The following is a 13088-nucleotide window of genomic DNA, read 5'->3' on the forward strand; positions in this document are numbered from 1 at the left end:
AAACATTTTTCATTGGTGGGGACAAAAAAAATTTGTCAGGATGAGAGGAACAAATACAGGGCAATTCTTGGGAACAAAAAAAATATTTAATTCTGCTGGAGACAAGGAGGAAGGATCACCTTTCAGAAAGACAATGACCCTAAATATACTGTAAAGCTGTCACGTGACTAAAGCAACCCATGTAACGTGGAATGGTTTTGCCTTGGGGAGCGGACAAAAATCCCAATGGCTAGCCGTTTTAAATTATTAGACATACAATAAAGAGACTTGAAGCTGTATTCTCAGCAAATGGTGGCTGCACAATGATCTAACTTTGGGGGTCAATACCCATGTTCGGTCATTATTTCTGTTTTATTGCTTTAGGACAAACACTGAGGATGAATACTTTCGTAAGGCACTACATACACATATATATTAAAATCAACTTGTTTTTACTTTGAAAATGTTTATGTAGTCAATCTGTGGAGAGGTTTCTGGTGGTTTTCACCATTTCTGGCTAGACACTAGAGGGTAGCAGAACAGCTGCAATGCCAGTTTCCTGCTATAAAAAATCCCATTAATCTTTGCATTGTATATCATGCATGTGGGTGGTAACACTTGTCTCCTCAGTTCTCTATAGCAGTGGTCCTCAACCTTTTAATAGTCACGGACAAAAAAAATTACAGACTCCGGACCGTGCATGCACAGGGAGCCGTGTGTAACTCAAAGAGAGGGAACTTCCCCCAGAGTGACGTCATGATGCCAGAACCCGCCACTCTCCCTGAGACACAACCTGCCCACCACCCTGAGCCTGCGATGCGTACAGAAGACATGGTCCGTGGCTATGGCCAGTACGCCCTCCCAAGTGTTGTCCTTCTCCTGACTCTGCTGGGGGGTGCACTGGCCAGAGCTGTGGACTACCAAAACTTTCTCGTGGACCACTGGTCAGGACCGCTGCTCTATAGAGCAAAGGGAGGGGAGAGGCTACAATGAAGAATTTCAGATTGGAGCAAGAATAGTAGCTACAGGTATTAGTAGTTTTCTGCAAAGCATTAGGTATTCAAATGAACTGATTGAACACATTTTTGGGTGATCGTAGAAAGAACGTAATATTAGGGAAAAAACATTTTTTTTTTTTTTGGCTTCTGCTTTTTTGACAACAAATTTGTGTTATACACAATAATTCAACAAATGAAAATGTTTTCAACAGGCAACATGTTTATTCATAGATATGTACATATATAAAAACAAGTTTTAAAATCGTTCTACAAACCAAAAAGATTAAAAATGGAAATGTCATTTCTGTATTTACACATTTCATCGCATGCATCTTCAAAAGAAAGCACACAAATGAAACAGATTCCCCCACTTAGTATTGGCAGCAAGTTAAAATCCTAGCGACAAAATCCTTATATTTATTTCAAGTACAGGAAATCTATGAACACGCCCTTGTTGATAATAAAAAGATGCCTGATGTACCCAACAGAAAAATATTGCAGTGTGTGTTTGTTGTAGGACCACTTTTGATACAAGTCTTACATGGCGAATGGATCGTCCGTAAGAACCTATACCTGAGGTGATGTCAGCGAGATTTCACATTGTTTGGAAATGCCCATCATTTCAATGACCATACAGCAAACCGCAAAATAAAGCTTTGTTGAACATTTATCAATCACTGAATTTGCCAAGTGGACAAAGCCTCTAATACTTTGACATGAATGAAGTTTATATAAATGATAAAATGATTTGTGTACCTGAGTCACAGTCACATTTTAGACTGGATAAAATACAATGTTCTACATCAGTACAGCGTGTATGACTAGCTGAGTATCAAACTAAAAGTTGGTTTCTTATGATTATCATGCAGACAGTCATGAAGAGGTAGACAGCATGATGTAAAACAAACCTTAGGGCACTATTACACCCTTACTACTAGCCAACTAATGGAATTGCAATGGTGGCAACAATTCTTGGGCCGCTGCATCCCCTGCCCCTATGAAAGGTAACCGAGGGCTTCAGCCAAGCTGCTCCTGAGCTCAGGGAGTGGACTTATAATCCTGTTTCTGACCAAAGGTCATCATAAGGTTCCCCGTGAGCAGGAATATAAAGTGTAAGTCTATTACTCAAGAATAGGTGAAAGTGAAGAGTGCAGAGTGACAACACCATCACCCTGCCACCCACATGGCATCATTCCAAGGCTCCTGAACCCTCTCCAGCAAGGCACTCACATTACTGTGATTACACAGTACACCTTTAGATTTAGTAAGACAGCAAAATCCCACATTTTGGGTATATCTTCTGAAATACATCCGCCAATCACAAAGATGGAAAGTGTAAGCCTTGAATAAACGGATAACTGTGCACCTTCATCATTAATGTGATAAAAAGAACAATATATAAAATAAAAGGAACGGCTTTTATCCATTCAGGTGGCAGTAGTTAGCAGCACATTCTATAGAAGGACTGAAAAAATTCAAAGTATAAGCCTTTAAAAATCTATGATAAAAGGCAACAATTCTTATTAAAAAGTACAAAGATCACAAAGTACAAGGTATATAGGGCATGTAACATTCATCAATGGAATGCTCATAAATTAATGACTTCAAACTCATACCCTTGTAATACGGTAATATAAGAACTAAATGTGTTACACTGGTAGCAGTAGAGAGTTCAGAATGAAACAGTCAGTCATCGTGACACTACTGAACTAATCGAATTGTAAGATGTGCCACTGTTACAGCTAGCCGCATAGGCTTCCTGACCATGCACATCCCAATTTACTCTAAACACCGAGGATGATTTCAGAAGAAAATCTGCAGCATCCCGCCTCCCCAGTTCTCTCAGTTTGGACATCAATATCGCTACAGTGCTATCGGGAGAATTTCCCCACTCTTGTAAAAGAACACAGACAGGACTCTCTGCAAAATCTTTTTGTGTCGCACTGTTGGCATTATATTTGGCAACTAACTCTGGAAGGCCCAAATTCATGGCTAGAAGACACCAATCCTTGCCCATAGGATCTGGAACATCAAGAAGTCGGCTGAGTTTCCTCCTTACAAGAATATTTAGATCGGAAACGTGATGTTCCATGCCGAGGCTTCCTTGGGAGTAAATCTCCAGGCATCCAAAGCACAATATGCTGCTAAAACTTTCTTTGTACCCAGCCATTGTGTTTGCCAGTGATGTCTCCTTTTGAGCCTGGGCTCTGAAAAAGTCTCTTGGCTGGTAGATCATTACTGGCTCATTGTGTTCTCTTAGCTGCTGAGGGCTTAAGTAATGTTTTACAGTTAAAATCCCAGGCAAGGTTGCTGCAAATAAGTTATCAATGATACTGCAAATAGATTCTTGGAGTAAACAACACTTAATCTTCTCAGTTTCTAGTCCTCGCACATGCACTTCAATTCCTTGACCATTGTTGACCAGCAACACCAAAACCTCAACCCCACGGTTTGCCAGTTTACACCCATTTACCCACAGACGTATGTCGGCATCTCCCTCTGTGCTTTGCTGGTGTATCCATCTGCAGAGGTTGACTTGGACTTTATGGAATATCCCACAGGGGAAAGGAGTAAGGTGTTCCACAGGAACAATTCTAACACCTCCATATATTAAGATGTCCTCCTCTTCATCAGTCCAGGACCTGTGCAGGCTATCTGTTTTTATAAGGGCAGGGATATCTACCATGGTCCCACTACTCAAGTCCCGCGCACAAATGTCCATAGCATCTAAAATTTGTACAAGTTCATCCACATCGCTGTCTGAAACCAGCCGCTGAATATCCTCCATAGTATATCTTCCTCTATAATGGTGAAGGGCTTTTGGGTTCTCAACAGACAGCAGCTTCCCTAAAACATTTGAACACAGCCATCTTGGATCTAAAAGCACCACATCTTGCACGGTATCACTTTGCATGATGTTTATCTGTTTATAAACAAACATAATAGTACATTATTATTGTGCAACACTTACAATTACACATACTTAAAACACGGGTGATGTGAGGCAAATATAATTTCATTTTCTGTTGGTGTACAAATATTGTTCTGCTGCTACATATACAACACATGCACATGTTGTATATGTATAATGCATCCGTCATTTAGGAAGAGAAAAAACTTACTTCTCCCATACTGTGCAGCTGCTGGGCTAGGTTTCTGACATCATCTTCAGTTGCCAGTGGATTTAACTGTTCCTGCACATCATAAACAAACTGCTGGAATGAAAGTAACTGGTTGGGTCCATTCTGCTTTCTCCATGATGCAAGAGTTGAGAGAACCTTCTCACATAATGATGTCATTGGTGGGCAATCCTACAAAAAAAATAAAAGCCATTTTAGATAATAAACTACCCACAACAATTTGTTTACTGTCGTACAAGCAGAAGCACAATGAGGATGAAGTACACCACACATCTGTAAAAGCTCAGCATACTCATAATTGTGTACAATAACTCAGCTGAAAATATTTTACAATGAAACTATTACCAAAATAAAGAGGGAAATATATAATGTTGTCCATTATTAGCAGTTTGAGTCCCTTCTGTAACAGTTTTTTGCCCGTTGTTCCCTGCCAGTGGATTTTTTTTTCACCCGTAATAGGTCACCCTGTCTTGCAAAATTGTCAGGCTGGTTAAATATGAACAGCTCAGATATTAATTTTGTACCTGACTAATCCAATCAATTTTCCTATTGGAAGTTTAGCAGTGGAGTTGTTTCAGTGCAATTACTTTTAACTGCCTACCTAATTACTAAAGTTAGAAATTGATTAAGCAGATGTGTGAGATCACATGATAATATATGTACTTCTGATCAAGATTTTACCACTATGTCACATGTCCAATTATTTCAGAAAATATAATAGGCCAACTGATTTGAGCATATTATATAAAAAAAAACCTACAGACTAAAAGAACTATGATCAAAGCATTACAAAGCAAAACAGAAAGGCTCTCTAAAGCATGATGTTTCTACCTGGACCTGTTACAGATTTTATTAGTTGAGCAATGTGACCAGCAGAGGGTGCAAGAGTAGCTTTAGTAACATTACAGCAACACAATGAACATTTGTCATACACTGAATATTCAAAGGGATTATATTCCTCATCTAACTATGAAGATCTTTTATCAACATATAAGGATATGGCAATATGGTGCATTATCATATATTATGGCTGTTTCTGTGTGTAAATGTATGGCAACAGTCTGACAACATAAATTCAAGGAGTGTCCCATTTCCTCTCTCACCCCTATTTGTGCTAAATACAATTCCTCATAATTGCAGGGAAGACTCTTAATATTATAAAGCTATAACATGTATACTGTGTTCTTTCTTCTAAATTGGGACAGTTTCAGAGTCTAACTGGCAAATTCATTATTCTACTGCCTACAGGTATAGAGAATGTAAGAAAAAAAATATTTTTTGACACACAGCTATAAAAAGCAACCATTGGGATCTCTAGTGGCAACCCCCCCCCCCCCATAAACTTGGTATCCTTACAGATACTTCATCTTATTCTTTCCCTAATAAAGTCTGTCTTTTGGTGCAGTTAAGCATTGCACTTTACAGCTCATGACTTACAGAAATCAGCTGGCTTCTTAATTCCTGCAGATGGTTGCGCAGAAGCTTTGTCTCCTTGGAACCAGATGCCCCAGCATCCAACACAAACAGCTTATCAGAAATCTGGAGGTCATTGCCAAACCTAGCAATTCAGACAAACAAAATGTCTTACAGATTTCAAGATATAATTAAGGTGCAGTACAATGTTTTAAGAAATCAGAATGAATGACATTGTTTTCTGGAGCATAATCGGTTTATCAAATCTCCAGGATTACCTGTTTCTAACTTCTTTCAGCAGCGATATTTCTTTGTCATATCCAAACTCTCCACCAGCGGGACGAGGAAGGTTGACAATGTCCGCGTGAGTGGCAACCAGCACCACTCGCAAAAGATTCTTCAGTTTCCCTCCATAAGCTGTTGTGACAATAACAAAAACAAAACATGAAAACAGGTGGTCTTAAATACATATTTTAAAAACGTATGGACCAGAATGTATATCAATGTATATGTATGTCAAAATGAGTTGTAATGGACATCTTTACAATGCTTTTTACTTGGAAACTTTTCTTAGAGTTCATTCTCACAAGATACCACAAGACATGTTGAACAAAACACACCTAGAATTTCTAAATGAAATGGTTCTTGGTTTTTGTTTTCATTCATAGCTCATCAGTATATAAACATCTCTGGTGAGAAAGGCTACAATTTATTGTCATTGATTTAAGCGGGTTAACCTTGCTCAGTGAATATGACAGAACCCGTACTTCCAGGTTATACTGGAAGCTTCTTGATTACACACTAGCAAGCAAATTTGCTGTAGACCAGACCCAAATAACCCCTCTATTACCAGCATTCCTCAGTTTGTAGAAAGCAGTACCAAGAATATGATTAAAGTGCAGAGAAGGACAGATATCTCTCAATAAAATCCATGAAAAAAAATTAAAATACGTTTTCAAAAATATTATCCTCGTTCTCACCAATTGGGATGTTCAGAGGCAGTCCAACTGAGGCAACTGCAATGACAGCAGCCTAATGATATGAGAACACACCTCCGGCATCACACCAACACTAAGCAATGATACCCAGCTGCCAGCCAAACCAAGAGTAAACCATAGTAAGGCCAAGGGGAAAACATACAACAGGGGAAAAGCCAGTTAGGCTGGAGGCGGGTGGAAAATTGGGTCAGCAAACACACGCAGAACCTGCAGATTTTTTTGGGAAAAAAATAGACATCTCAGATTTTCCTGGGCTTGTTTCACAAAGACGGACAAGTAGTGGCAACCTTAATATGTATTTCAAGGCACATCCTAAAAGGTGGTGTTACTTTAAACCCAAACCAGTTATGGGTTGCTTAAATGCAGATCTGCAGCCCTTTTACTGTAGCCATATTGCCCTACTGGAAAGTTGAGACACAGCCATACGCCTTTCCATATCAGAACTCAAAATTTTTAAGATCCAAAACCTGAAACCAGAACATAAAACAGGTAACAATGTAGACACTTACTACCAAAACTAGCAGACAAGCATTCCATCTCACATAGTAATGACAAGGACCTCAAAGCAAGATTCAGGATTAATGCTTAAGTTTTCAAAGGGGTATCTCGGAAAAGGATATGGGGACTTTAGGATGAAGCTCAAGAAAAAGGGTGACTATGTATTGGTTTCGATTTACCACACTAACGGAAAAATTACCTTTGAAGTGCAACAAGGATCACAGTGGGAGCCATGAAACCGTAGACTGAGCACAGAAAAAACAACGCAATGTAGCAAGAAAAAAAAAAAGTCCTGGTGGAACAACATCTCATAGAGCTGATGTATTATTGATTTTTGTGCATCTAAGCAACAGTGCACAAAAGGAAAAAAAAAAGCACCAAGGAGGACAGAATAACAAAAGTTGTTGACTTAGAATTATCACCCCCTGCGCTTAAAAGTATAATAGACATAGAAATCAAGAAACTGCCAGGATTACCACACTTTGAAAAGTGGAAACACACCTTTATGCAAAAGATGTATTTTCTGAGAGTTGAACACATGTAGAACCTACAAATTTTTTTGGGAAAAAAAAAATAAGATCTTAGACCTCTCGTGGGGCTTCTTTCACAAAGGCCAAGTACAGTATTTAGGATAAAACTGGCATCCTAAATATGTATTTCAAGGCAAGATCCTAAAAGGTGGTGTTCGTTAAAACACAAACCAGTGATGGGGTGCTTAAATGCAGATCTGCTGCCCTTTACTGTAGCCATATTGCCCTACTGAAACCCCACAAACCCTAGGGCCATAGACATGTTCCCTTACCCATGTTGAAAAATCACTTGCAGCTAGATTGTCAACAATTGGCCAATACACATATAGACTGTGAACCGCCCTTTACTTCTTATTTTTGCGGGAGTAATCAGGATACATCACTGTGGAGTAGAATGTTTCCACTTTCCATAGAAGGTAGTTTAAACAGCAAAGATCCTATTTCTCTCTGGGATACTAAAATACCCAACAGGAATAAACCAAACAAACCTAAAACAGTAGGCCAATCTTCTAGTTTTAAGTTTTTCTTTAAAAAGAATCTAAATGGTTTCTTTATATTTTGGAGCGAATAAAACTCACAGACGCCTTTAGTCAGAATCTGACACTGCATTCAAAGATTCTAAAGTCATTAGGGCTGGGAGATCATAGACCCAATCTTCAGGGAAAAGTGCTACTGCCCACTTGGAGACTCTACAGTCATGGTCAGCTAGACAAGGAACTAAACAAACCAAAAAATTGCTGTTGGACCTTGTCAGGAATCTCAGCCAACATGGATGTGATCAAGTAGGCTCCAACTCCAGAACCATTAAGAATGTGATCCAGGGGGACCCATAACAGCAATAGGGCTTCAGATGTCTAAAACCAACTTAAGACTAAGGGTCTGACGAAGTCTAAGGTACTTATGGCAACCCCAACAGCTGGTACCAGATGAGGTTTGGATGGCTGGGTAGGTAAATGAAGGTAGGCAGTTAAAATGGAATCAGAGTTTCATGTGGCACTAGGAGAAGCAGCAGAGAGATCCAGTAGGTCACCTCAGGTGCCCAGTCCATCAGCGTTATACCCTTTTGTGGTGTAACTGTAAAAAAAAAAAAAAAAAAAAAAAAAAAAAAAAAAGTGGTGGATTTAGAAAAAGAGGTCAATGACATAAGTAAGGTATCTCCCAGTGCTCATACTGACTAGCTGACCTACAGTATTTAAAGACAGGGCAAGTGAAGAGGCAATGCCTGCAACTCTGGATCTGAAAAGGATTCTGTGGCTATCTAGTATCAGAATGAGGTCTGGACAGCACCTAATGCAGAACCCAGTGCCTAGGGGTGACTTGCAGGCTGTTTCTGCAACTATTAGTTCTGTGAACTATGCAAAAAGGAGATATTTGTTCATGCAACACTGAGAACCTTGAATAAATACAAAAAAAGATAGAATAAAAAAAAAAAAAAAAAAAGAAAGTTAGTCTTTTATATAGAAAAGTTGATAAGAGATCCAACCTCCAATGACAAAAACATGGCATGCTGGTAGTGGGTTATCCTGCGCTGTCTTCCCATTTGTTTGCCATTGTCCAACTCTCCTGAAGGTGGCAGTATAACCCAAACCCAAATTGCAGCTACTAAAATTCTCACTAGTGGAATGACGCTTATTGCTCTCAGATCATATACTTGACGGAGGTCCACAACTATTAAAATTACTAACGATTATCCTTCCTTTTGCAAAAGCAATGCAAGATCATGTTTTTTAAAATGCAATTTAATGACAGTGCATATGCTTAAATATCTTTACATGTTAACAAGGTCTCTATTTATAAATGGAAGCATCCCATTTATTCTGTAATCCACTATTTTTAATTGTGTGAAATACGTTCCCAGGAAAGTGAGAAAAACAGCTCCTTGAGCAGAGGTTTATTGGATATACCCTGCTAAGCCAGCTCAGTGAATTTGATTACACTTAGAAAACATAAGCTGAGAAAGTGATCTGATGGTGCGGAAAATCAGGATTAGTGCTAAAAGTCTTCATGTTCAGTGACCTTGTGGGGGCCGGAGGGAACAACAGTCTAACACAGTTAGCAATATTTACTGGAAAACATGCAAGAGCATAAAAACATATACATACTAATATTTATTATAAGGACATCTTGCATTACAGTTATTGCACATTAAAGTAAAAATGTTTAAAGACAGCTTGTTTATAATGCATCGTATTATGGGAAATCCTCCCAGACTAAAGGGCATTTTCTATGTGTATAGGACTGAGAGCAACCACACAAAATAAATAAAAAGCAATATTTCCCACTGTTGAACTACAGCTACAAGTAAATGTAAAGGGTTATTTATTCTGGACTGCTAGATGTAGAGTGTAACCAATATTGGTCAACTATCCAGTCTTCAGGCCAAACATAAAAGGGCATGAGTAGCGAACCAAAAACACACACACACACACACACACACACACAATATATTATATATATATATATATATATATATATATATATATATATATATATATATATATATATATATATATATTTATTTATTTATTTATGCATTGTACATATTACAGAGACAGCAGTCTTTTTGGTCAGTCCCCCATCAAGGGAAGGTAATAGCAACACTACAAGAACATAGCAAACTGAAAGCAATGCCCACCAAACTTACTAACACATCAACATATCAAAAATAGAGAATATGTAGCAAATTAGAATTAAAATCACATTGACATACCTATGGGCTCCTCTACAGGAACCAAAGACTTCAGAAAATTTAGCCAGAATATAACCTGATTTATTTGGATCTCATATGGCTCTTCAAGGCTGAAAACCACCACATGAATGGATGTGGGATCATTTGCAGCAAAATAGTCATAGCTGCAGTAGTAGGCAGGATTTCCAGAAAACTCCCAGATGCTGAAATCTCCTACACCTACGAAAGAGGGATGTAAAGTGCAATTCATTAAACAAGTGCAATTCATTAAACAAATGCTAAGAACATATTACAGTCAGGTGCAATAAGGGAAAGTTACTGTATTCTGTTCTGGTACAATGTGCAGTTATTTAAAGCACCACATATGTTGTTGCAATTTAAAAGGTACAGACTACAATACTTGACTATTATAAGTTAAATGACCCTCTATACTTCTCATGAAAATATTTTGTATAAGGCAATGTATACTTTACAGACAATAATACACAACATTTGAACTACTCTCAGCAAGGAACAAACTTACTACAGACATGACAAAGGGCATTGAGTAAACAAAGATGAAACCTTTTACATACCATTGAGATTGGCATTCTGGATGTCGATAGCTTTGGTGGACTGGTCATCAACAGAGCTATGAGGATGGCTGGATGGGGAGACAAACACCTCCAGGACTCCTTTTGTCAGACCTGGTTCAAACATCATGCTCCGACTCCTCACACTTACGTTCTCACAGCCAGGGTACAAATCACAAATGCTTACTGAAACTAAGCAAGAAAGAAAATAGTTGGAAAATACCGTAACCAGCTCATTGAGAATATCCACATCTGCCACAACTTTGTAAAGGGTTTGGCCTAAATAATCATTTTCCTGAGAAACTTCATGGCAATCAATTCTTTTGTTTTTTCCTTTCAGTACAGAACATAAAATAGAAATATTTGAGAGTAACACCTTGATAGTGGAGCGTGTTTGGAAGTAAAAAAAACTAAATTTTAATGCTTTATTTTATTAGTTTTTATTCTTTATTTTCTTATAACACATACATATTGTGTTCAACAGCCTGGAGCCTATTCTAAACTCTGGCTACTTAGTGGTTGAACTTGATGGATTTATGTCCAACTATGTAACTTACTAACTAGTTTCTATGTATGGGACCTTTACTGTTTAACATCTTTATAAATGATATAGAGTTTGGGATTAAAAGTACCATTTCTGTGTTTGCAGATGACATATATACATAAGTCCATACAAGATCTCTATAATCTACAAGCAGACCTGGATGTACTGTTTGATTGTGCAGCCAAGTGGCAAATGACAAGTAATATAAATAAATATAAAATTATGCACTTGGGATCTAACAACATGCATGCTTCATACTGTCTAAGGGGAATACATTTGGGGGAGTCAGAAATGGAGACGGATCTGGGGGTTCTAGTAGATCATAGACTTAATAACAGCATGCAATGCCAAGCTGCAATAACTAAAGCTAGTAAACTACTTTCTTGAAATAAAAGAGGAATAGACTGCAGAGATGGAGACATAATCCTGCCCCTGTACAAAGCATTGGTCAGACCACATCTGGAATATGCAGTCCAGTTTTGGGCACCAGTTCACAAAAAGGACATTGTGGAATTGGAGAGAGTGCAGAGAAGGGCAACCAAACTAATACAAGGAATGGAGGAGCTCAGCTATGAGGAGAGATTAGCTGAACTGAATCTATTCTCCCTTGAGAAGAGATGTTTAAGGAGGTATATGCTCACCCTGTATAAATATATAAATGGTCCATATAGAGAACTCTCTTCCCCATTATTCACTTTGAGATCATTACAAAGAACAAGAGGGCACTATTTGCATCTGGAGGAAAACAAGTTTAAGCTCCGGATAAGGAAGGGATTCTTCACTGTAAGGTCTGTGAAAATGTGGAATCGGTTCCCTCAGGAAGTAGTTTCAGCAACTACTATAGATTGCTTTAAGAAAAAGCTGGATGTTTTTCTAGAAGAACAGAATATAACTGGGTATTAAGACTTTAAAGTAAAGATAACAGTGACTGTTGATCCAGGGAACATCCAATTGCCTCATGGAATCAGAAAGGAATTTTTTTGGAGAACAAGAGGAAACCCTCACAAACATGGGGAGAACACAAAAACATTATTTCTACTGAAAGTAGTTTTTCTCCATCTTCCTATTACTAATGCATTATGTATTTAACTATATTGTATAACAAACGATGGAAATCGTTATACACAGGTAAATGTGCAAAACACAGCTGAAAGATTGCAGATTGCTTACAGTAATACAACAACTGGCAGTGCACATCAGCACTCTTCACATGTTATTGTTCTACGGGAGCCTTTAGATGACCTTAGGCAGAGAAAAGGCTAATAGACTAACTACAAAGATGCATTGTAGGTATAGGTTCAGCTCTATTCAACCTGGAAGAACACATTACATAACATACAAAAATATTGGGAAAATTTTGCAAAGTTTCTGTTTTTTACATTCTATACCAATTAGCCTATCTAACATGTTCGTAAACATGAAAGAAACAATGGTCTCTAGATATCCAAAATACTAGAGCCGTCATCTGAACAAGAGCAGAGAAATCTTCATACAAAACAGATCTGTCAGGATCAACAAGCATTTAATAAAGATTTACTCATAGCAATAAAAAAAATGAAAACCTACATTTACAAAGCAAAAGGGGAGCTATTTATACAGCTTTATTTTTTTTAATAATACAGGTAGTCCCGAGTTAAGGACATCCGACATATTGACGACTCCTAGATACGAACAGAGCTTCCCTGCTCTCTCGTGTGCAGGACAGAGGCAGGGGGGCGGTTCGCATG

General features: G+C 38.2%; 1 protein-coding gene across 1 annotated transcript in view; it reads right to left on the minus strand.

Annotated features, from left to right (window-relative positions):
* Window positions 1-1177: 1177 nt before the first annotated feature.
* DAPK1 (death associated protein kinase 1) overlaps window positions 1178-13088 on the minus strand; it is a 96848-nt gene continuing 84937 nt past the window's right edge. The window contains exons 21-26 of the mRNA XM_072404071.1: window positions 10821-11009; window positions 10267-10464; window positions 5809-5947; window positions 5555-5675; window positions 4100-4288; window positions 1178-3900 (exon numbers count right to left, since the gene is read on the minus strand). Of these exons, the coding sequence (XP_072260172.1) occupies window positions 2668-3900; window positions 4100-4288; window positions 5555-5675; window positions 5809-5947; window positions 10267-10464; window positions 10821-11009 (2069 nt within the window). The 3' untranslated portion in view covers window positions 1178-2667. The remainder of the gene's footprint in view (window positions 3901-4099; window positions 4289-5554; window positions 5676-5808; window positions 5948-10266; window positions 10465-10820; window positions 11010-13088) is intronic.

The sequence above is a fragment of the Pyxicephalus adspersus genome, chromosome 3 (assembly GCF_032062135.1).
Source record: "Pyxicephalus adspersus chromosome 3, UCB_Pads_2.0, whole genome shotgun sequence".
Taxonomy (NCBI): Eukaryota; Metazoa; Chordata; class Amphibia; order Anura; family Pyxicephalidae; genus Pyxicephalus; species Pyxicephalus adspersus.